The sequence below is a fragment of the Miniopterus natalensis genome, chromosome 11 (assembly GCF_054644295.1).
Source record: "Miniopterus natalensis isolate mMinNat1 chromosome 11, mMinNat1.hap1, whole genome shotgun sequence".
Lineage (NCBI taxonomy): Eukaryota > Metazoa > Chordata > Mammalia > Chiroptera > Miniopteridae > Miniopterus > Miniopterus natalensis.
In genome coordinates, this window is record NC_142091.1 from 69,539,336 (window position 1) to 69,564,410 (window position 25,075).

Below are 25,075 nucleotides of genomic sequence, written 5' to 3' on the forward strand. Positions count from 1 at the left end.
CGGGACTGAGGCTGAGCATTTCATACATGTATGGCAAGTAGCCTGGCCCAGAGTGACTGCTCAGCAATGTTTGTTGTTAGCATCATAGATTTTCTTCCCCTGGAGATAAAGGGCAGATAGGTGGGTGGGGATATCTGAGCCACCCTGATAGAGGAAGGCCTTATTGCATTCTTGATAAATCTGGAAATCAGGAGATTTCATTTCACCCTATTCCAGAGTCGGTGAGAGCCCAAGACCTTAGCAAAGAGTCTAGCTGGCATGGGACCTTCTTTGGTTGGCCCCTCACCTTCCACTGGCATTTGTCCAGCTAGTCTACAAACTTGGGACTCCCACGTAGCTTCTGCACATCCACTGGGGAAGAATTTCCCATAGTTCATTATCTTCTTTCCTTTGTTGTCTTGAGTGCTTCAAACCTCCCCTGAGGCGTGATCCCATGGGCCACCCCTAGGGTGTTAGAGGCTTACACATGAGTATGAGTCATTTTATAGTCAGTGAAAACCCCCGTTTCCCTCTCTGGTTCAGCTGATGGTAGGTCTCTGCCCTGCCCCTTTGGTTCAGAGAAGCTGTGATCCTTGGATTCGGGGTCCCTCTTCTACAATGAGATATAGGCTCTGAGAATGTTGGGTTTTTGTGTTCCACTCAGAGAAGAGACAAAGAAGTAGCAGGGGGCAGGTGAGTGGCTCTTCTAAAGACCCCAGAGCACCTGGATGTGGGCTCTTTAGCTTTCTGTTTACACCAGTGCTGGAAACTAACAGGCATATATCCAAAGAGCATGCAGAAGGTGGTGAATGGAAAGACCGTCATCAACCAAAGATATACCAAAGCTAGAGTAAGGATTCCTGACTTCAGATCCACCCAATCCTTTCTTCACAGTTTCCCCTAGTTTATTTCATTTTTTTCTTTCAAAGGCTCATTTACAGAGTCATTGTGGTGTTAAATATCAACCCATTTTTTCAAGTGAGAAAACAGGCACACGGAATCGGACTGATTTGCCTAAGGGATGCTTGGGGGCCTTCATTCCGCATGGTCTCTGTCAGCCCCTTAAGCCATCTCAAATAAACTCACAATCTAAACAGCTTAATTTGCTTATTACTCCAGTGCAGCTTCCAGGCCGTCCCCAAGGCCCCACCAACACTGCCATCCCCTAGGCTTTCCCTTATTGAAATTCTGCAGTCTCCGCACAGACCACAGCAATGGAGGCAAGATAGTAAGAAGGCCTTCCCAGAGCATCCCTCTAACATTTTGAAAGCCTGCCTACCCGCCATCTCATTGATTCCCATATTATGGGGGGACTTTATTCAGCAGGTATTTTTCCTGTTTGGAGACTAGGAGCCAGAAGCTCAGAAAGTTCAATTCCCACCTCAGCTCTTTTATGCTCTGGTGAACTCTCCAGGATGCCTGGGGACAGGGCCTCTACTGCACCTATGACTGAAGAGGCCTCCATTTTTTTTCCTTATGTTTCCATTTCCCATTTGTTCCCTGCATGAGGAGACCATCTGTGAGCAGCTTCCAGGAGCAGGTCATGCCTGCTCAGTATAGAAGCCGCTGGGATAACGAGAGGAGCACTCAGTTAATTTGGTTTGAGCAGTGCCAGCATCCCAGGGAGGTGGTGAGGTGGAAAGATGGTGGGCGCTGGGGTCAGGCTGAGCTGTATTCTTCTCTGGATTCTGCCACTTACCAGCTGGTTGAAACAGGGCTCGTGGGAACCCCACATGCTAGGTCCCTTTCTCTCCCTTTATGGCTCCTAGCAACTGGAGAAAGGTAGGGCTTGGGGGAGCAGAGCTTGAAACAGCTGAGATAGTACAGCTTTCCAGGAAACTTAAAATGAAATTCAGTAGCTAGGAAAAAGAAATGATATGTAAAAATCAGTTCAACTTGTTTCCCACCCAAGGCCAGTGAGAGTGGCTATTCCAAGAACACAAGTACCTGCAGTGTCTCAGGCACCTGCTGTCTTGGAGCGAACTGGCAGGATGGTCACATGGACTTTAACGCCCACATTTCAAGGCTCTTCCATACGTATTGGTGGGTTTTCTTTCCTTCCTGTTTCCTTGAAACAGGTAGCTGGAAGTGGAAAGGAAACAATTCTCTGGGCCAGCATGATGCTTGGAGCAAGTGTTCATTCTTTTATGATGACATCAACATGTTTATTGCATACAAACTACATCCCAACGACTCTCTTAGCCACTGGCAACACAGTGATGAGTGAACAGACAGAGGCACTGTCTTCAAGGAGCCCGGGGTGGGTGTGGGTGTGTGTGTGTGTGTGTGTGTGTGTGTGTGTGTGTGTGTGTGTGTGTGATATTATAGAGAAATAAATAAATATCTGACTGATGACAATGAGGCTGTGACAAAAATATCAAGGGAGTTGGAGAGTGATGGGAGTTGCGTTTTCAGATGGGTGGTCAAAAAGGGCCTCTCTGTTGAGATGGCCTCATGCAGAGAATTGGAGGAAGTGCCGGAGGAAGCCACACAGAAAGGCAGGGGGAACAATAAGAGCAAAGGCCCTGAATTTTCACTTAATGCTGTTTCCTTCAGTGTTTAGACCAGCCCTGCAAATGTATAGACTATGCCCTCTATTTGAAGATAATACTGAGGCTCAGCACGATTAAGTGACTTTCCCAAAATACAGCTGGTACCCAGTGGAGCCAGAGTCAAACTTAGCTTCTCTAATTCTAGAGCCGGTGCTGTGACCTCAGGGGGCTGTCTGTGCTCCTGGAAGTGAGCTATGCTATTGCTGTCACATTGCAGCGAACAGGAGGTGGCTACAGTGAATGAGAGCGAAGAGGTAGCTGAGAGCAAGACCCTGCGGGCATCTGGCCGTCCCTTCTGCCTGCCTCATGGCTCCCGTCCTCCATCGCCTGCTCACCTTGATTTGGTGGTTGTTTTCTGAAATCATTGTCTGGACCTTAGTAAGTTCATTTTCCAATTCCTTTCATGTTTGGGGACAAGTCTTCCAGAGGCCAGGTGGAGAGAGCTGAGACGGGGAGGAAGCCAGCCCTCACCAGGCTTCACAGGCACGTGTCTGCACAGCACGTTGCAGCAGGAGCCAAGTTTTAATTTCCCTGCATGGGCCCAAACTATTTTTCCATATTTGGTAGGGAAAACCTTAGCCCAGAGAGCTCCATTCTGAGGACACTAAATTAGGCCAAGTTCCTGTGCGGCCGCTCTCCTCATTCAGTGATTGTCCCCTATGACCCTCTGCCACTGGCCACTTGTTTCCTAGGTGTCACTTGGTTGATGAGTTCTCTCAGCCTCAGGGAGGAAGCTCGTGTGGTTAATAGGCCTGGGAACATCGCTGTGCCCCTGCAGGTCGCTGGAACCTGTGGCGGATTCCACCAATGAGACACAGACAGAAAAATTAACCTCCCAGGCGGGGCTGGCAGCCAGGGCTGCAGGTGTGTCATTCGGAGAGATGAAATGACAGAGGGAGATGGCACTGTGTGGGGGAAGCTCAGGGTTTTGTGTCAGATACTCTGGTGTTTGAATCCCATCTCTGCCACACACTAGTTCTTTGATCTGATGCAAGTTTCTTTTTGAGCCTGGGTGTTTTCAATTGCATGAAACCCAGGAGTGAAGGATGGGTCATGGGATCATAGTATTGTCGTGAGGATTACATGAGATAATCTAAACCTACCAGGATCTGGCCTGTGGGAGGGGCTCAATAAAAACCCTCTTCTCTTGCTTTTGGAGGGAGGCTCATCTGCCCAGCACACGTGATCTGAGCGCTCGGAGGTGAAGCTCAGTTCATCCTGAAGCTCTTGCCCAGAAAACTCTCCTCATTTAGCTCATCTCTGCTGGCTTAAAGGTTTCCATCAGAAATTCATTCCACTGGGTTAGGTGTTACCTTCTGTTCTGATTTTCTCTTTGCATTTTGGTTGGGAGGTGGCAGAACTGGGGTTTGAAGGCACCAGGTCATCTAATACCTGAATATGGTTATAACCCTCTGCCCTCCTGCCTCCCGTTGACCTCACATTGTCTTCTCAGGGGTTTATCTTCCACATCTCTCTTCCCTGGCTTGCCAGGAATGCCTTACTCTCTTCCTGCTGAACTTGGATTTGCAGGTCATAGAGTGCCTTCTCCCCCACCCCACATACTGTGATCTGCTTGGGAAATTGTGCTTTATTTTAATTAAAAAATGTGCCCAGCTGGCCTTGCTCAGCGGTTGAGCATCGACCTAGGATCCAGGAGATCGAGGCTCGATTCCCAGTCAGGGCACATGGCTGGGTTACAGGCTCAATCCCTAGTCGGGGGCGTGCAGGAGGCAGCCGATCAATGACTCATCATTGATGTTTCTACCTCTCTCCCTCTCCCTTCCTCTCTCTGAAATCAATAAAAGACATATTAAAAAAAAAATTTAAAAATGCCTAAACTGGAATTTGAATCCAGGTTTGTCAGGCTCTAAAACCCTTGCTCTTTCCCTAAAAATTATTAAGCAGGTTCCCTCTGGCTTGAACATTCCTTGATTTCATGGCAATGAAAGCATGTGGAGATACAAAGTCAGAAAGGAACAAGGCCAGAGACTTCAGATTCCTGTACGTGTCTCCACCAGGCCTAAGTCCAGAGCCCAACACCCCCACAGTGGGTGGTCTATAAACACTGGCTTCCTGGCCAAATAACTGCATTGCAGCCCCAGATGCTTCATGGTTCCCTTGGCTCCAGGAAATTCCAGGGCACAAATCCTGCACATCTCTCCCCTTAGCAATTTGGCTCACAATGCGGCAGCCTAGGAAGAATGCTTGCTCTCCCAAGATGCCCTTCCTCACAGAGATACTACTGTAGAAACCTGACTTTGACTCTGTGTTATAGACACAGGAAAAATTTCATAGTAATGCCTTCTGAAATGTTCATTCTTCTTCATAGTCATCAGAAGCATGAGATTCAGAGTGAAACAGATCTGGGATCAAACCCTGGCTCTGCAATTTACTAGCTGGGCTACCTCATGCATGTATTGCTACTATTATTCCTCAATCTTACCTGTCCTCTCGGTTGTGACTCAAGTCGAATAGTCCTGTCTTCACTAGGAAGACTTTTCCTTCCCTCATTCCTCCAAACTTGTATGCAGTTCAGGCCAACACATGACAGGACACCTGCTCTGTACCAGGCAGGACACACGGTGATGCTGAGAGGCTTCCTGGCATAGAGCATCTGTCTCCTAGCACCCAGGACAGGGCCTGGTATAGAGCTGGTGCCCCCAGCACCCACCATTGTACCTGGTACAGAGCAGATATTGCCTTATAATAGTTTCAGTTCTTTGATCCATGACTTAGAGAGAGGATGTCAGAGCCTGAGGGAGCTTGTTTCTGGTCCAGGTAAGTTAAATGGAAACAACCTACTTTTATTTCTCAACACACACACATACAGAGAGAGAGAGAGGATTCAGGCTTCCCCTTCTTCCGTGTGAAGCCCTAGCGAGGTACACTTGATCAGGAAGCCAAACTCTTAACCTCTGTGGTAAACTGGAGCTGCCTGAAGTTTCTCAGATGCACAGTGTTCTCTCTGGTGTCTGAGATTTTATTCTTATGTCGTCTCTACATCACTAACTTTATCTCGGTAATTTACGCTTACTTTTCAGGTTCCAGTTTAGACAGCACTTTCTCCAGGAAGATTTCTCTCATTCCCCAAGCCTGGTTGAGCTTCCCATCTATTCCCTCCCATTATATCCTGTCTTATTGCTATCTAGAACTTTTAATTTTGTACTGAAATTGTCTATTTTCTTGTGGTCCTAAAAGACTATAAATTCTTTGAGGGGAGGAATAGTGTCTTCCATTTCTTTTTCTGAAGTGGAAGATATTTCAGTCCAACATCCTCACGGGTTCTCTTTTAGTCGTCATTATCTACAAGACTATGAGTCTACTGAACTCTCATTCCCAATATGCAGACATATACCCCAAACTGGACCCACGTAACAGAGTTTGTCATGGTGGGCTTTGCCGGGGTGCATGAAGCACGCCTCCTCTTCTTTACACTCTTCCTCACCATGTACCTCTTTACCTTGGTGGAGAACTTGGCCATCATCATGGTGGTGAGTTTGGACCATCGGTTACAGAGACCCATGTACTTCTTCTTGACACACTTGTCGTGCCTTGAAATTGGGTATACCTCAGTCACGGTGCCCAAGATGCTGGCTGGTTTTATTGGGGGAGATGGGGACAAGAATATCTCCTATGCTGGCTGCCTCTCCCAGCTCTACATCTTCACCTTCCTTGGGGCAACTGAGTGTTTCCTACTGGCTGCCATGGCCTATGACCGCTATGTGGCCATTTGTATGCCTCTCCGATATGAAGCCTTGGTATCCTGGGGCACCTGCATCCGTCTGGCTGGTGCTTGCTGGCTGGTGGGCTTCCTCACACCTATGTTGCCCATCTACCTCATGTCCCAGCTGACATTTTGCGGCTCCAATGTTGTCGACCACTTCTTCTGTGATGCCTCACCTCTGCTAGCCTTGTCTTGCTCGGATGTCACCCTGAAGGAGACCACAGACTTACTGGTCTCCCTGGCGGTGCTCCTGGCCTCCTCTGCGGTCATTGCTGTGTCCTATGGCAACATTGTCTGGACGCTGCTGCATATCCGCTCAGCGGCTGAGCGTTGGAAGGCCTTCTCCACTTGTGCAGCTCACCTGACTGTGGTGAGCCTCTTCTATGGCACCCTTTTCTTTATGTATGTCCGAACCAAAGTGGCCTCCTCCATCAACTTCAACAAGGTGGTGTCTGTCTTCTACTCCATTGTCACGCCAATGCTCAACCCCCTCATCTACAGTCTTCGGAACAAGGAGGTAAAGGGAGCTCTGAGCAGAGCCATTTCCCTCAGGTCTTGGAAAGGCCAGTGAGGGGGCAGGTGGGATCCAGTTTCCATGCGCTTTGGAAAGAGGGTGGTGAAATGGAGCAATGGCCTGGGTAGTCAGGAGTTATGGACTATGCATTAGTTAAAGTAAAATGCTAATCTGCTATAACAAGAGAGGCCTAACTATAATGTAGCTTAAAGAAGGAAGGAGATTTTCTCTTTCCTGCAGGAGTCGAAGGTGAGTGCTCTTGGTTGGTGGGTGGCTCTGCTCAGCAGCACATAAGGATCCAAGCTCCTTCCATATTGTGGGCTCATGGGCCAAATTCAGCTCAACACTTGTTTTTAATGACCTGTAAGCTAAAAATGGTTTTTATACTTTAAAATGGTTGGAAGACAATCAAAAGTAGAATAGTATTTCATGACACATAAACATTTTATATAGTTAAAATGTCAGTGTCCATAAATCAAGTTTTATTAGAACACGGTCACACCATATGAATTGTCTCTGGCTGCTTCTGTGCTACCATGACAGAGTTGAATAGCTGTGACAGACCATTGGCCAGCCCCCAACCTAGGGCCTTTTTGTAATTTGCATGGAAGCACTGGGATCCAGTTGGTAGGAAGGGCGAAGATGGAGCATGGAGGAGACACACACTGTGTCTTAAGGTTTCTCCACTAGATGTAGCAGTCATCATTGCCACTCACTTCTGTTGGTGAGAAGTTGACCATAGGTCACATCTAATATAGTCCATAGCTAAGCTGCCAGGTACTCAGCCAGAACTGATTATTGTGGAAAAAGAGAAAAATAAATTTTGGTAGGCAACCAGCAGTTTCCATCACAAAGTCCCCAGAATAACAGCTGACTTTCCATGTGATCCATGGGGTCCATGCACATATCTTCTTTGTGTCTACATTTTCTTATTTGAAACATAGAACGGTCCTTCCTCTATACCACATGGCTCTTTGAAAATTATTTTAAGAGGATCTCTATGTCAATCTCAGCTCCCTTGAAATAAGATTTAAAAAAACAATTGCAATTCAAGTAGTTCGCTACGTGTAGATAGTTGCCTTCCTGAAGATATTTATAATCATCATTTGATTCAGGAAATTATAGTATGTGAAAGAGGAAAGTGCTGAGCTTGGAACTGGGTGGGGGAAGGACAGATTTTCTGTGATGGTGTTTCTAAACTGGCCAATACTGAGCAGATTATATCACAGTCTTTACATCCCCCACTCCCACCCCAACCCAGTATCTTAGCCGTTAATAATTAACAGAAAGGGTACAAATCACATGTTTTGAAAACAATTTTATTTATTGAATATTATATTAGTAATGTGCTTTATATTCTTTGGGGTGATGGTAAGATGCCAAAACAGTGCAAAGATGAGAACCTTTCCAGATCAAATATAAGAATTCATCTGAATGAAATCGAAGAAGTAGATACTTTGAGACACCTGACTTGAGTGGATTTGGAAACAAAATGAATTTGACTTCTAGGTTTCTGGCTGATAGAAAGTGAAACATACTGGGTGCATTAGTCAGAGTTCTCCAGAGAAACAGAACCAATAGGATATATCTATCTATCTATCTATCTATCTATCTATCTATCTATCTATCTATCTATCTATCTATCATCTATCTCTATCTATCATCTATCTATGTGTGTATATATATATATGTGTGTGTATATATATATAGCTATATAGATATGTATATATATGAGATATATATACATATATAGGAGGTTATTTATAGGAATTGGCTCACACGATTATGGAGACTGAGAAGTCCCATGATTTTCTATCTGCAACCTGGAGAACCAAGAAAGCCAGTGGCATAACTCAGTCTGAAACCGAAGTCCCCAGAACCAGGAGCACTAATGCCTGAGGGAGGTGAAGATGGACGTCCCAGCTCAGGTAAAGAGCAAGTCCACCCTTCTTCAGCCTTTTGGTCCAGCTCAGGCCCTCAACGGACTGGATGATGCCCACTCGTGCCGGCGAGCGCCCTCCTCTTTGCTCAGTCCACTTGCTCAAGGGTCAATCTCTTCAGAATCCCCTGCACAGACACAACCAGAAGTAACATTTACCGCTGTGGGGGCGTCCCTGAGCCCGGGCAAGTTGACCCATAAAATTAACCATCACGCTAGGTTCCACAGTTCTCATATATGGTGACAGAAAGAATTTGAATTCAAACACAGGAAGTGCTTTCTGGGTTTTGGAAACTACTCTAAGGACCAGCCTGTGGAAGTAGTGGTAAAGTTTACAATTTTAAGCTTTTTGAAGAAGAAACCTATATTTTGAGATAAATTACATAAAATGGTACACACTCTGAGGCATACCCTTAGAAAGGATTCTATACATGTAAAAGTGAATGTTGCTTTAATAAAATCTGACATAAGGAACTAAATGGAAAAAAGGCTTTGTGAGATTATTTACATTATAAAATAACCACGCCCTTAAAAAGCAGACCTACCTACCAGAATCCGAGTTGCATGATACGTGCAGGTATTGACAGCTAAAGTGTTGTGTTTTTTTTCAATTACAGTTCACCTTCAACACTTTGTATTGGTCTCGGGTGTGCAGTACAGTGGCCGGACAATCATACACTTCACAAAGTGTCCCCCTGATATTCCCAGCACTCATCTGGCTCCATTCAGTCATTAACTATATTTCCTATGGACAGGTAAAGTTTGAACACCTTGCTGACCGGCTACTTCAGGCCAGAACTAGCCCATGTGGCCAGCTACTCTGGTCAGCAAAGTGTTTAAAATTACTTAAATTAATGTAAGTGCAGACATGAGTAATCTCGTGAGCGGTCAGCAAGGTGTTAAAAGCCACTGCTAATAAAGATAAATTATGAAATCATGTCAGGGAAAAATGCATTTTTTTTTTTTTTTCCAAATAGGGAATTTCTGAGAATATAATTCCTACTTTGGGGGTATATTTATTCTTAGAATGAAACATAGTCATGGGACATGCTAGCTTAATGTAGACACGACTTCACTGGTATCCAGAGAAAGTCACAGGGAGTAATTCCAGAGAGAAACAAGACTTACTAAGAAGGAATTCTGTAAGGAGTGCTCTTTTTCTTGCTTTGCCCATCTGGGTATCAGGATGTTGACTTAATTGTTAGTAAGGAACTGCCTGGTTAGTAGGTAGTAACCTAGTAACCTTGGGAGCTGGGGAGAATTGACTGCAGGTACACCCTGAAATCAGAACTCTACAGTTTGCTGTGTACCTTTATGTGACACCATCAAAGGCTTTGATATGAGTCTACTTCACTGTGGCCCATCTGGACGGAGCTTCTTCTAGGGTGGCAGGCTCTTTTTATTCCTTGCACCTGTGCTTGGCTCCCCATTTCTTTTTTCAGGGTTTGTAGTCTTTGGTTAGTACCTTGCCTTTCAATTTTCACGTGCAATTGATTTCCAAGGCGCAACTGTGGAAACACTGGCTTTGACTATGGGATGTTACAGTTCTTTGTTTCTCTGAAATGAGTCTCCTTTATCTATATACTTGTTTCCTTTGCTGGTTTCACTGTCATTGGTGTAAATAACATTGTCGGCCAGCCCTGGCAAAATAGGAACATTTTAAACCCTCTTTGGCAGGATCCTAGGATGGATCTCAATACTCAGAAACATGGATACTTGACACCTTGAGACAGTTTGCATAACACCATTCAGCTCTGTCCCTTCCTGGAGAGAAGTCCTGGAGCACTATCCCTTAATTAATTGATGCCAATGACTTGTGGGCTTCATTAGCATCCTCACATTCTCCTAGGAGTGGAGAGGCTTCATTTAGACCAGACTTTGTACTAGTGGTTGCTCAACTGGGTCTGTGACCATCACCTGTCCTCATCTCACCAAGACAAGCAGCTAACTGGAGCAGGTTCAGGTTTCTTATGCCTTATGAAACAGTTTCACAATAGATACATTTAGTTTACTCCCATCAGGTTAGGTTGGGAGTGTTGGATCATAAGCTCTTTGATTGTAAGGATTACACGTTAGCCTGTCTGACAGTTCCTCCCCGGGACCTAGCTTGGAGCAAGGGTCTCATAAAAGCTTCAGTTATTCAGCAATGAACCAAGAGATGCAGGTTTGCCACTATGTATAACTTTATTGAATTATTTAAAAGTACTTATTTAGCTCTTAGTATGTGCCAGGTACTATTCTAAGTGCTTTATAAATATTAATTCATTTATTCCTCATTGATAACCCCACAGAGTTGGTGCGATTACTCTTTTATACGTGAGGAAACTAAAGCACACAGAAGTTAAGTAGCCTTCCCAAAGTCACGTAGCTAAGTAAATGGCAGAGCTAGGGCTTGAAATTTACTCTTAATGTCTGCACAGTGATGCCTTGGGTAAAGTAGTTCCCACACCTGGTGTTTCTTTACCTTTCAAAGGATGGTTTTAAATACCCACCTTCTCAGTGTTTAATATGTGCTAAGCATGTGCACAAATTTTTTATTCCATCGTCACAACAACCTGCAGAAGGACTTTATCTCATTTTACACTGGAGAAAACTGAGGCCCAGAGAGGTTAAGCAACATGCCCAAGTTCATACCACAGCATGGAGAAGCTGGGAGGATGTGCACCAGGTCTGCTTGACCCTCTTCAACCACTCTACCTCGCTGCCTCCTCTTGGAGACCTCTCCCAATGCTAACACTGTGTAAGTTAATTTATTCAATCATCAAACAAGTATTCTGTCTTAGGTTCTCTGCACCAGGCACTGGCTGGCTGCTAAGGGGCCATAGGATAATTAGACCAGATGCTTCCATCAAGGACATTATTGGCAAACATGTCTCATCTCCCTCTGAAAGAATGAAATACAAAATAGAAGCAGCTCAGTGACTGGGAGGGGTCCAGACCAGTGAGCTGGGGCTCAGAAGAAGGAATGTTTTCCTGGGGGTGAGCTTAAGGAAGGCATCCTTGAGAAGGTGGCACTCCCTGCAGTCCACTTCTGATGTTCTCACTGGAGATGGTGCCTGCCAAGCATTTGTTCTTTTGTGTTCTTTTCTGGATGGAGAAGTATGATGTAGCATTTGGGGAAGAAGAGGCAGGACATGAGGCCTGCTCCTGATGCCAAGATGGCAAAGACCTCCACGGCTACTGCTTCTTTGCCTTGGGTACTCATGTGGGCAGGGAAGAAGGACACCCAGACACAGGAGAAGACCACCATGCTGAGAGTGATGTACTTTGCTTCATTGAAGGTGTCAGGCAGCCTGCGAGCGGGGAAGGCCACCAGCAAGCTGACAAGGCTTAGCAAACCCAGGTAGCCCAACATAGCATAGAACAGTTCCAAGGAGCCCTCATCATACTTTACAGTCATCGTGGACCGCGGCTCCATAGAGTTCACAGGCTGGGGGGGCCATCTGGCGACCCAGACCATACACAAGGTTGCTTGGACCAAGGAAGAGACAACAGGGATGGTGCGGGGGACAACTGCCCCCACACACTTCCTAATCCTGGCATGTGGCCTGGTGGCATGGAAGGCTGCCACCACCACGATGGTCTTGGCCAACACAGTGGACATGCAGATTGTGAAGGTGACTCCAAAAGCTGCCTGGCACACAGCACAGATGAGAGGTGTTGGGTGACCAACGAACAAGAAGGGGCAGAGAAAGCAGAGGGCCAAGGAGGACAGCAGAAAGTAGCTGAGCTGGCGGTTATTGGCTCGGACGATGGGGGTGTGGTGGTGCCAAATGAAGATGCCTGAGATGGACAAGGCAAGGAGGAAGAGCAGGGCCGTGCAGACAACCAACACAGTGCCAAGGGGCTCATGGTAGGACAAGAAGTCAAGGGTTTTGGGGAGGCACTGACTCTTCTCCATATTGGGCCACTGGTCCTCAGGGCACTTCTCACAAAAAGCACTATCTGAAGGGAGAAAGAGAAACTGGGTCAGAGAACAGAGTGGGGAAGCTTCTGGAAACTTTCCCATGGTCAAGCAGTTATGACTTGTGCTGACTTTTCGAGCAAGCTCAGTGTATTTTAGTCCTGTTACTGTGGGCCTTCCAGACTGCCCGATGTCCTCAGATTCAGGGCCAAAGACACAGATGGCGGAGATCCTGACAGCAGCTGCTTATCATGCATCAGACTGTAGTGAAATAAGTGACCTAGCAATGTACGGAAGCTCTAGCTCCCACCTAGACTTCATCCCTTTGAATTGGACAGCCATTGTGGCAATGCCATACTTCATAGTCACAGCTCATTTATTTATGCATTTATCCATTCATCAGCCTATTTAATTTAAGGAATGTTTATGGGGGTGCTTACTAGGTACACAGACTCTCTTTTGTTACAGAACCACACTTTTCTAAATTGTCCCTTTGATAGAACTTATTAGAGCCTTGCTTCCTATAGTGATTTTAAGGACAGGCTTTGTGACTGGAGTTCTGGATCAGTTATATATACTCATTTAACCTCTTTTCTCAATTTGGCTCTATCTCCGTGCTCCTAGATACTTTGATTCCATGTCCTAATCTCCAAGTCCAAGGATATTTTATTTTTCATCATCCTCTCTTTAGCATCTGATGGCTCCTCCTCAGCTTCATTCAGCAGTGCCTTCTCTTTAAATGGGGGAAAAGTATCCTCAAAGTCCCCACCATTCCCCCCCCCCCCCCCCCCCCCCCCCCCCCCCCCCCCCCCCCCCGCTGAGAGTTTTCAGTGTGAGAAGAGGCCTCGTCCAAACCCAGGCTTCAGCAATTACCTGGATTCTGAACCTGGTCTTCCTGATTCAACCTCTTTCTTTTCCAGTACACTCATCGTCTATCAATGTCCCCAAACACGTGCTGAAATGCACACTGCTTTTCTACTTAAGGAATTTAGTGGATCCACATTGCCTACAGAATAGAGTCCACGTCCTGATTCTGGCAAGTCAGGGCCTCTGTGATTGGCCAGCTGCTTCCTACGTCTCCCATCACAGTCTATACTGAAGCCAGTCTTGGCTCCTTATTGCTTTCATGCCTTGAGCCCTTCCTCACTTACTCCTTGGCCTGGACTATTATCACGCCTTATTAACTTTGAAACCCTACTTGTTCAAGGCCTATACCACACACCGCCTCCTCCAGTGAAGTCTCCCTAAATACCCTTCGTTAGAATTAATGATTTCTCTGTGCTCTCATGGCTGAGTGCTTGAGCTTTTATTAAAGCGATTGATTTTACTTTGTAGCCTCATTTCTGTATTGTACAAGGATCATTCTCCTTTCAGAGATCATGAGCTCTGTGGTCCAGGGGCTGTGTCTTAATTACTGTTTCGACCCTTGCACCCAGCACAGTGGCTGTGTACAGCAGGCACCAGTCGATACCTGTTGAATGAGTGACATTTTAGTAAAATACAGATTCCGTCATTTGGGGATTTTTTTCCACCAGTATTTATGGAATGCCTACAATGTTTCAGATACTAAACCAGGCTCAGAATTTAGACAAACTCATGGTTGATGAAAGAATGAATGCATAGCCTTAAATGGCTTTAATGCAGCACGTGGGAAGGGCACAGTGACATCACCTTTTGACTCCCTCTCCCCTGGATTTTTCTTTCCTCTTAAAGGAAGCTTCCCTGGATGTGATCATCAGTGGGGAGCTGTCATCTGAAGCCGACCCTGACCAAGGGCCCGCCTCCCTTCTTTACCTGGTGTCATGGTGATTTCTCCTCTGGGGCAGGGAAGGCAATTGTAGCAGCAGTTTGACTTCCCAGATAGTGTTGACTTACTGGTTCCCACAGGACATTTTTAATTGCAGATCGAAGGAGGGACCTGGACATGAGAGGAGAGAGAGCCATGAAGACTGCAGGGGAGACTGAGTGGGGCCTCAGGTCTCGGAGGGACCAGCAGCAGCAACATTCTCACTTACCAGCTGCCTCTCTCCTTCTTCCTTTCTCTCCCATCCCCTTTTATGTTAAATTAAAATCCTCTTTATCTCCTTTTCCTTTCCTTCCTTCCTTCCTCTTTCCTTTTCTTGCTCACATAGTTATCAATGTGCTCCATGTATCAGGCACTGTGTAGGGTATTAGGAAAACAGAAATAGGTACAAATAAGCTCTTAGGATTTCATAAGAAAGATATGAGCATCACTGTTCCACAGACAAAGGGCTGGACCCTGGTTACCGTTTGGAATTCTTGTTCTGCCATTTATGGGCTGGGAACCTGGGGCTTAACCTCCCTCCACCTCAATTTTCTCTCAGTATAATGGGATAGTAATTGTATCTAGTTGGAAGATTGTCTGAAGAGTAAATGAAATGATGCAAGTGAAGCCCATCTCACAGTGCCCAGAACATTGTGAGTACACAGCAAGAGCTAGTGAGGTAGGGTTATATTCTGAATAGTCTGGGGAGTTTACCCTCCATTCTGGGCTCACCAGACCCCTTTGTTGTTATTTCCTGGGACTTATTTTCCTAAACAGAACTGAGTCACCAACAGTGAATCAGAAAACATGACTTCAAACAGCAGCTAAGCCACTGGTCAATGGTTTCTCAACCCTTAGCCTACCGACATTTGGCACTGAATAATTGCTTGTTATGGAGGCTGTCCTGTACATCGTGGAATGTTTAGCAGCAACCCTGGCCTCTATCCACTGCTTGCCTGTAGCATCTCCTCAAGTAGTAACATCCAAAAATGCCTGCAGACTTTGCTAATGTTCCTAGGAGACGAAATCGCTCTGTCCCATACCTTTGCCATTTCAAGCTCCTTTGTTTGGGGAGCCTGGGAGTGGTTCTGGAAGCTTTTTATTTGCTGAACAGCCTCAGAGTTGTGTAAGTCAATAATCCACCCTGCCTTCCCTTTGACCAAGTCAATTCAACATAACAAATTCTGTTGCCAGCGTGGGGGTGGGAGGTGCTGGGTGGGCAAGGTCATTAGGGGGCCCTCACCTGCGAAGACCCTTCTGCCCAGATGATGGTGCTCTCACTCATCAGCAGCTCTTTTCCAGGAGGGGCATTGAAGTCAAAATGTCCAACAACCGGCATCTCTTCTCTCTGGTCTGGGAGGGTATAGATGTTTTTAATGTCAACCATTGCCAGCATCTCCCTGTCTTTGCCGAAGGAAACCTCTTCCTGGGCTCTGGTGGTGAAGTGAACCCTCTGGGTGTAATGGAGCACCTGAGACAGGAACAGAGAGTAAACGAGAGGAAACTGTCAGGAGCAGAACAGCTCCCAAGGCTGTGCTAATCTCTGCTGGGTAGGGCAGTGGGTGTCTCCATCTATCCAATTTTCCATGGTCCACCCATGCAAATTACTTAGGGCCCTCTTTGCCCAGACAGGATCACCAGCTCGGAGAGAAAGCTCAGTCCTGCCTTCAGAGAGCCCCTGGTTCAACTTAGCCGTGTGGCAGAGAGAGAATGTTTTTGATTAAAAGAAGCTAGGGACTGAGGAGTATGAATGTTTCAATGTACCCCCAACTTTTCAGAGCTGGGAGAACCTCAGATTACGGGACTATCAAGACCCCATTAGCACTTCCTCTGGGAAGAGTTTAAGCAGCAGAAAAGGGAAGACAAGCAGAGGGCCTTCAGGATCCCAGCCGGGACTTAGGGCGGGTGCTTCTGGATCTGTGAACACCTTTGGTGTAAGATGGATTGTCTTTGATCCCGTGATTAGGAAAAGGGGTTGTGGTCTTTTCCAGAAACCTAGAACTCTTTAAAAAGACCCCTGAGTTGTTTCTGATGGAGCTTCCACTTGCCTTTCCAACAATTTGCTATTTTTTTTTTTTTTTCTGAATCTGTCCCAGGCTTTGAATCAACTATATCACTTCCCCACTCCTGCTCCTGCCATAGCCTCCAGTAGCTGGTAGTATGATTGTTTATTGCTCATTCCAACTAGAGTGTAAACACCTTGAGGACAAGCATACATTTGGCCATTTCTGTAGCCCCCATTGCTCCAAGGTGCATGAAAATTGCTTACTAAGTATTTGTGGCACAAACACGCATTTGTTGGATTAGGACCCAGAAGCCCAGTAAGACTAGAGGAGGGAGTTGGAGCAAATCACCTGGTGGGGTAGAGCTAGGTCTAGAATCCTGAAAGATTTCTGGAACTTGTCAGCTTTGAGAGGCAGTAGAGGCAGTGGCCCAGTGCCCAGATCTGGGAGCCAGGTTGCCTGGTGTGATTCCTGACTCTATCTTGAACCAGCTGTGTGACCTTGGATATGTTGTTCTACCTCTCGATTTTCTCATCTCTGAGAATGAGACCTGCCTTGAATGTATCTTCTTTATACCTGTATCTTCATACATAAAGAAGAAATGTATTAATACATATAAAGTGCTTGGAACATTATTTGGCATAAAGTAACACTTAAGAAGTGTATTACTCTTACAGCCTTTAAGAAGTCTCATTACATAATTATTGAGAAAATGACCTAAAACCCACCTTAAAGAAGCTGTGCCATTTGAAGACATTCTTTTAATATTGAGGAGATTTTTCTTATATTCTGACTTCGTTTCTATATCTTTGTTTGGATATTTGCAGCAGTGTGCTGCTAAATGTTTAACAACTGGCTCTCTGGGGAGAAAAGCCAGGATTTTTAGTGTTTGCTGATTTCTGTGGTTTAACCAGCAATTTGTATAATTTCTGAAAATTTTACTTTGACTCTCATTGCCAGTAGGAGCCAGTTCTGTCTTCTATATCTAGATCCTGATATTGTTAATAATAAGGAATTTGAGCCCGAATCCCTTTGGCTCTAAATTCAAGTACAACTTTTATTAGACTTTCTGCTAGTCTGTGGTTCACAGCAAGCTGGGATGCACAGGGACTGGGCAGGGGTTTTTGGCTGCTCACCTGCCAAGGCCTGGCATTCCATGCATTGGCATAGGTGCCTCCTAGGAATGGTCCCTCTCCCGGGGGGCAGGACAGCAGGTTCTGGTAGGCAGTCAGCAGGGCTCTGGCTGCCAGGTAGGCTCTGTATGCCAACAGGTGGACAGCTGTCAAGTTCTCCAGCCCCGTGCACTTCTGAGCCCCTTCTCTGGCACTCTGGGTGGAAGCCCCGAATGCAGACCACCTGCGTCCATGCAGCTCCTCCCACAGCTTCCTCACCAGACTGGTGCCTGGGTACATGGCAGGACGCAGGGCCAACAGGAAGTCCTTGAAGCCAGGCACTATCCCTGAGCGTATGGCCAGGTTCAGGCTGCCATTCAGCAGGTCTAGGGCCCTGGGTCCCAGCACCAAAGGGTCATGGGAGAAGGCGGTGGTGAGGATCCATGTCCTCCCAGTTACGCTGTTCTCCAAAAGGACCTCAGCCGGGAGCCTGAAGTGAGAGTGGGAACAGTCACAGACGACGGCAGCGGCGGCAGGGCTGAAGGTGACGATTCTGGCCGTGATGCTGATGCTGTTGCTCTGGGGGCTGATCTTCCTCGAGAAGGCCACACAGCTGCCTGTGTGCCTGAGCTCCATCTGCAGCTGTTCATCCAGCCACTCAGAACCCACCAGGCCCACCCAGGTCCAGTTAAAGTGACTCAAGAGCTTGGCCAGGCCCCTGGGCTGGTGGGCGGTGCTGCGCACTGTGCTGAGGAAGGACGGGAACTGGAAATGGTCGGACAACTGGGGGTGCTGAGATCCATGGCTAACCTGGGGGAAGAAATGGGGCTGCACATTCTGGCCAAACATCCCACCACCCATCCTGCTCAGTGTCCCCAGATGCTCTCGCCAGCTACCCTGGGACTTGGTCTCATTCTTCCCCCCTCTGCCTTTATTATTAAAAACATTTTAAGCATACTGTATGTAATTAATATATACAACTCGATGAATTTGCAGGTGAATATACACCTGGGAAACCATCACCACAAATAGAACTCAAGTCTAGGGAAATGTTTCACAGAAACATCAAGAGATCCATCAGAATGGTTGGTCACTGGTTCAACTTTGCAACTTTCTAAGAAGGGTGGGGAGGAGAAGTGAGATCATCCTGGCTGTCAGAGAACACACGTCCCAGTCTGTTTAACCTATCATCATCAACAACAAAAATTACGGAAGTTAGGCCTACAGTTGCCAAATTCTTATTTTGCTACAAAAGTTTGTTGGAAAAATAAAACCTACAATAGCCAAGACATGGAAACAAGCCCGGTGTCATTCAGTGAGTGAATGCATAAAGAAGGTGTCACACACACTGGAATATCTTTCAGCCATATAAAATGAGGACACCCTGACAACATGGATGGACCTTCAGAACATTATGCTAAGTAAAATAAGTCAGACAGAGAAACACAAATAATCTATGATCTCACTTATATGTTGAATCTAAAAAACCCAACAAGAACCAACCCCCCCCCCCCCCCAAACTCATAGAAAAAGAGATTAGCTTTGTGGTTATCAGAGACGGTGGGGGGTAGGGGGGGTGGGGAAATTGGAGAAAGTGATCAAAATGGACAAACCTGGAGTTCCAAGATAAATAAGTGCTAGGGATGTAATGTATCACATGATGTCTGTAGTTAGCACTGCTGTAGATCTACAGGAAAGCTGTTAAGAAAGTAAGGAAATCCTGAGTTCTCAGCACAAGAAAAACATTTTTTTCCTTTTTTCTTTCCTTTTCATTGCACCCAAATGAGATGATCAATGCTAACTAAACTTACTGCAGTAATCGTTTTGCAATATATGTAAGTCAAACCATAAAGCGATACACCTTAAATTTAATCAGCGATATATGTCAGTAAAACTGGAAAAAGTAAAAAAAAATAAAATAAAACCACTGTTTAAGAAAGGCTGGTGACCTCACACAGATACCCGTCTACACTGTCATTTCGTTGTCATCTTGTTGCAATCCGGAGAAAATATCATCATAGGTCAGCACCAATTCATGGGTCAGCATTGGGGAGCCACCAGTCTAGTTTAATATCCCATTTGTGGAAAGGAAAGTGACCTTTTCAAGGTCTAGCCTGTGATTATTCTACTTGGTTGCAGATCTGTCCTCTAGCTAGCACCTTCTCATGTGCTCCAGCCTGAGGACTCAAGTGACTTCCTCTCTCCGGGTGCCTCTCTCACCTGAGGGACTCTACGTGGCGAGCAGCTCAGACTCCGGGGAGTGCATCCCTTCAACCACTCCCAGGAGCAGTTGCTGGGGCGCAGCGGAAGTTGGGTGTAGGCCAGGGCTGGTTTGACAGCAGGGCCAGTGTGCCCCTCAGGGCCTGGATCCCTGAGGTGCAGGAATCATACATCTGCAGTCCCACGGTGACGTTGGGCAGGAAGGCTGGGTCCCCTTTGGCGTCAGCCACGGCAAAGAGAATGCCAAGGATGTGCAGGAATAAGCGGACTTTGAATCTTTCAGAGGGTGAAGGACAGGGGGAGTTAGGATGAATCAGAAGCATTTGAAAGAGCTGCCCAAAACAGCCCTGAGAGTCTCTCCTTGGGAGGAGTGAGGGCCAGATGATGTGCGACTGAATCTAAATGTATGTTTGCAGAAAACAAAGAAGCCTTGAAGGTTGCAGATTCTAGGGGAGACACATACACAAGTGTCCAGACATGGAGAAAGGCTTCTCAGAGATGGGTAAAGAGACACATAAAGTCACTCACACATGGAGACAGAGGCTGGCTACAATACAGGCAGACTTACAGCATTGGGTGCACAGGCTCAGGCATTCACCAGGTGGAGTGGCTGTGACACATAAACAGGCAGGCATGTGAATTGAAAAAGGTGGTCAGATGCAGAGACAGAAATTCAGGTGTAGATGAGACAGGGAGACAGGCAACACAGATAGTGACCTGGATGTACATACATAAGTAGAGAATGGTAGCTTACACACAGGCAGACAGATGGGCTCAGGCACAGGTAAACACTAAGACAAGACAAATAGCTGCAGACACAGCAGAGAGCGATGAGCAGGTGCAAAAGGCATGTGCTGGAAGGCCTTTGACAAAGACTTGGGCAGGAAGACGTAGACAGGAGGTAGAGTGACATTGGGGCCTGGGCATCTTTGTGGACAGATACTGCAGACTCGTAGACTGAGTGTGGGTAGAAACCACTGGAGTTTAGATATCTGTGGAAGCGGGGCTCATGGAGAGAGCTGCTGACAGGGTGGGCTGGGGCTGCCTTTCATTGGTCCCGTGAACATGCCCTTAGATTCTTCTTATTATAGCTCCAGCTGCCGTGAAACATAAATGCACCTGCTATTTTAAGCCCTGATCAGCAGGCCAGGGGCTTGAAAGCAAGTGTTGATGTTCCTGCAGCAGATTTGTATCTTCTACTTTTCAAGACCTCACGGACGTCACCCTGGCTCCCATGAAGGGTGACAAAAGTCGACAAACATTTTGTGCAAAATGCATGTTCATCATCAACTTTCTTGAGTAACATGCATGTCTGTTTTTTGAGTTTATTGCTACCGAAAGTGCTTACTGCAAAATAGGAAAGTGATACCAAACAATAAAATATATTGCTGTGGCTTTGTACCCTACAAAAATGCATCATCCCACTGTAGCAAAAGCTTTCAGGCTACTCTGCATCTGATCCATGGTTGTGCTTCTTAGGCCCTATTTTCTGCACATTTTAAATTTATTCCCAAGAGCCTGTGTGCGGATAAATTGTTGGCTTCATGCGCTGTGGCATGGGCCACAATAGAACTGGTTGGTACACCAGTGGCTGCTGGGGTTGACTATTTCTCTTACCATCACCCTAGATTGGATAAATGACTCTTCCCTAAATCCTTGTGTCTGAGCCGCCCAATTCTTCCCAGATGTTTCCATTCCAGTGGGCTGTTAGTATCTCTCTGTCTCATTGTTTCTTAATTAGTAGCACAACTTTAAGCCTAGGTGGATAGGAAACACAGTTCTGGACAAGGGGAAGTAATTCCGCTGGCAGTACAATTTGGCATCCCACAGTTCAATTGCTGGGTTTCGTTTTTGTGATCTCAACCCTAACGCTGAAAGAGTTCAGATATTTTAAAATATATAATAATTTATAGTTCTTGATTTTTATTTTGTGTTTTAACCAAAATTTTTAGGAAATCTCATGACATTCAATTTCTTGAAACTACCCGGTGCCTGTAGAAGCACCCACCCATCACACCGTCTTGAATTCCTCGTGTGGGAGAGACCTCATAGTTCCCAGAGCTTTGCCTTTACTGGGCATCGCATTTCAGGAGAGCACTGTTCATAATCTATGGGTTGGTTAACTACTATGAACTATGGGATGAAAGAGTAGCAGTCTTCATCCTATATCATAATACTAGATATATTCTCACTGATTCAGGCAAGGTAGCCAGTCCTGTGGTGGTTAATTTTATGTGACAACTTGGTGGGGCCATGGGGTGCCCAGATGATTGATTAAATATTATTTTTGGGGTATGCCTCCTGTGAGGCTGTTTCTGGGTGAGATAACATTTGAATTGGGGAACTGAGTAAAGCAGATGCACCTCCTCAGTATGGGTGAACCTCATCCAATCTGTTGAGGACCCGAACAGAACAAAAAAGCTCAGTAAAGGAGAATTCACTCTCTCCCCCTGACTGTCTTTGACATACGCTTTCTTCTGCCTTCAGACTCAGGTTCCTACTGCAACTTATATCATCGTCTCTCCTGTTTCCCAGACCTTTGAACTTGGACTGGAATTAGACTATTGGCTGTCCTGGGTCTCCAGCTTGCTGACTGTGCATTGTGGGACTTCTCAGCCTCCATAATTGCATGAGCCAATTCCTTATAATAAATCTCTTTGTACATATAATAACAATTGACCTTGATTCTTCCCATTTCTCTGGTGGTTTCTTGCCTGCAACAATCCAGGCGAAAATATTGTGAGTTATAAATAAAACCTTTGTTTTAGAGCTGATTGTTGCCACTGCAAATCCAGCCTGTTCTGACTAATCTAAACCTTGAAATTGATTTTTATCATCTTCCTTAATCTTTGTAACAATTATTTCAAATAAGAAATATTAATTGAGTATATCCCCCAGAACTTTTTCAGGAAGTGGGTGTCATAGGGCTGACACTTGCTTAGTGACTCCAAGTTGCTTAATTTATTGGACAGAGGCAGTAGCAATTATTTCAAAGATAAAGTGATTTAGTGGGGACATTTATCAAGCTAAATATTATATATTTTATTTTTCATACATGTACAAAGTGCAACTCTGTGGAAATTCCATTTGTAGGACCAAGTTGACATGCCCGTCCCAACCATGTATTCTACAAGAACTCTTCCAATGATGGAATTTTCATTAAAGTGCACTGGAAGAAGAAAATTAAATAAAAAAGAGAAATACTGTTTTTTTTTTATTTGAGGAAACTGATCTGAAAAGGTAAGATATTTACAACAGAAAAGTTATGGCCTGCAAAACCTATATTTACTATCTGGTCCTTTACAGAAAAAATTGCCACCTCTTGGTCTAGACCAATAGCTCATCTGATGGAACAGATGGTCTTAAAGACATGGCCCACCTTCATTTTTTATTGATTTGGTTCCTGAAAGATTTTCCCCTAATAGTCTCTGCTTTCCCCAACACCCACCACACTTAGATTTTAAGTGTCTTTTTTGAGAAATTTAGATTAACTCAATGACACTGACATTTGGACAGTTTTTGGATGAGTACCTTGGGATACAAGACACATTCTGAATGAAGTCATTCAGCATTGCCGTGGTTTCCTGGCCTTGTCAGGTGCATTTCCCTGTGACACCATATCCCTCAGAAACTATGGTATTGGCCGTTGAGCAGACATCTCCAAAGATAAGGTGGTTTAGTTAACCTTGAAGATGTCAGAGTGGCATTAAAGCAGGAACAACAGAATCAATGAGTGGTCAAGGGGGAAGACAATTTGCAAATTTAAAAATTTTATTGTTCTGGCATGAGCAAGAAGGAAGGCATTCCCAAGGGGGTGACCGGGGTCCCTAGAATGGTGAAGAGGAAAGCCTATTTTTCAAATAACCCTTTCCCTTGACCACTTAGACTTGGTTTTGTCTTATACAACACTCCCTGCTTACTAAGATAATCAGTCACTCAGGCATTAAAAGAAGAAAAAAGAAACTTGGCATTATTTACAGGGATCCCCGGATATAATCTTAGACATAGAGAAAAAGACAGTATTGATGAGAGCAAAAATAAGAGTGAAAGGATGAGAAACCCAGGCATAGGTGCAAAGAGTAATGGGGTTGGAAGAGATAAACTGAAGATACCTTGGGCCCTTGAGATTCTAAAAGTCATGATGTCAGAGTGCAGCATGTGACTTCTGGGTGCGAGGAATGGACCTGAGGTGGGAGACTGGGAGAAGAAGAGAGTACCATAGGGATGCTGGAAACAGCTTTACCACATTTGCAATTTTCTCTTGTGTGCCTCACGGCCCCTATCTACCTCCCTATGTTCATGGGCACAGGTTGCATATAGTGCTGGTGCCTCTTAGAATGCATTGATATGGGAAGAAAGTGGAGCGAAAGGAGAGGCCCTCTCTCAGATCTACATGCTCCGAGACACCTGGAATCGACCAGTGACCCTTTTGAAGGCTGATTTCACATCCTTGTTCCTCAGGCTGTAGATCAGAGGGTTCAGCATGGGGATGACCACAGTGTAGAAGACAGACACGACCTTGTCTTCCTCTAAGGATTTGCTTGAGCCGCTCCGCAAATACATGAAGATGAGGGTCCCAAAGAGAAGGGCCACAGCAGTGAGATGGGAGCCACATGTGGAGAAAGACTTAGCCCTGCCACCTGAAGACTTTATTCTTAAAATGGCCCTGATGATGAGTAGGTAGGAAATCAGGATGACCACAGCATTGGCCAAAATCACAAAGTTGCCGAAGAAGACAATGACAATCTCGGTGTTTGTTGTGTCATCGCAGGCAAGCTTCAGCAGGGGCGGGAGGTCACAGAAGAAGAAGTTGACCTGATTGTCGTCACAGAAGGAGAGGATGAAGGTACTTGTGGTACGCAGGATGGCCCCCGATGTCCCACAGACATAAGCTCCCACCACGAACCTCCAGCAGATTCTGGGATTCATGGCCGCAGTGTAGAGCAGTGGATTGCTAACAGCGACATAGCGGTCATAGGCCATCACTGCCAGCAGGAAACACTCTGTACCTGCGCAAATGGTGAAGAAAAAGAACTGGGCAGCGCATTGGCCAAAGGAGATGACCGTCTTGCTTGTGGCCAGTGTGGCCAGGATCTGAGGGGTGATGACTGAGGTGTAGCAGGCATCTAGAAAGGAGAGGTGGCTCAGGAAGAAGTACATTGGCGTGTGGAGTTGGACATCCAGTTGGATCAGAATAACCATCCCTACATTCCCCAGAAGGGTGACTAGATAGAAATTCAGAAACACCAGAAAGAGGAGAATCTCCAACCTGGGGTAGTCCGTAAAGCCCACGAGAATGAAGTTGGTCACTGTGGTGAGATTATTCTTGGCCATGGACTCAA

General features: G+C 45.8%; 3 protein-coding genes across 3 annotated transcripts; 1 reads left to right on the forward strand and 2 right to left on the reverse strand.

The window, feature by feature from the left end:
* Nucleotides 1-5,872: 5,872 nt before the first annotated feature.
* OR6Q1 (olfactory receptor family 6 subfamily Q member 1) lies at nucleotides 5,873-6,826 on the forward strand. Its single transcript, XM_016200443.2, has one exon. It carries the CDS (start codon nucleotides 5,873-5,875, stop codon nucleotides 6,824-6,826), a length of 954 nt encoding a protein of 317 aa, XP_016055929.2.
* Nucleotides 6,827-11,748: 4,922 nt separating this feature from the next.
* LOC148092065 (vomeronasal type-2 receptor 26-like) lies at nucleotides 11,749-18,374 on the reverse strand. Its single transcript, XM_087822290.1, has 3 exons — nucleotides 17,538-18,374; nucleotides 15,680-15,869; nucleotides 11,749-12,653 (listed from the first exon to the last, which is right to left on the reverse strand). Exons 1-3 carry the CDS (start codon nucleotides 18,372-18,374, stop codon nucleotides 11,749-11,751), a joined length of 1,932 nt encoding a protein of 643 aa, XP_087678416.1.
* A 5,748-nt stretch (nucleotides 18,375-24,122) lies between these two features.
* On the reverse strand, nucleotides 24,123-25,067 carry LOC107527663 (olfactory receptor 9I1). Its single transcript, XM_016200444.2, has one exon. The coding sequence runs from the start codon at nucleotides 25,065-25,067 to the stop codon at nucleotides 24,123-24,125; it is 945 nt and encodes a 314-aa protein (XP_016055930.2).
* Between the last annotated feature and the right edge of the window lie 8 nt (nucleotides 25,068-25,075).

Bases quoted from the DNA above. Each gene is read 5' to 3' on its own strand.
- LOC107527663 (XM_016200444.2), bottom strand. From the start codon at position 25,067: ATGGCCAAGAATAATCTCACCACAGTGACCAACTTCATTCTCGTGGGC.
- LOC148092065 (XM_087822290.1), bottom strand. From the start codon at position 18,374: ATGGGTGGTGGGATGTTTGGCCAGAATGTGCAGCCCCATTTCTTCCCC. The intron at 15,870-17,537 runs GTGAGCAGCCAA...TTCCTGTCTCAG, and splicing joins GGAATGCCAGGCCTTGGCAG to GTGCTCCATTACACCCAGAG. The intron at 12,654-15,679 runs GTGAGAGCACCA...TTCTCCCTTCAG, and splicing joins TGGAAAAGAGCTGCTGATGA to ATAGTGCTTTTTGTGAGAAG.
- OR6Q1 (XM_016200443.2), top strand. From the start codon at position 5,873: ATGCAGACATATACCCCAAACTGGACCCACGTAACAGAGTTTGTCATG.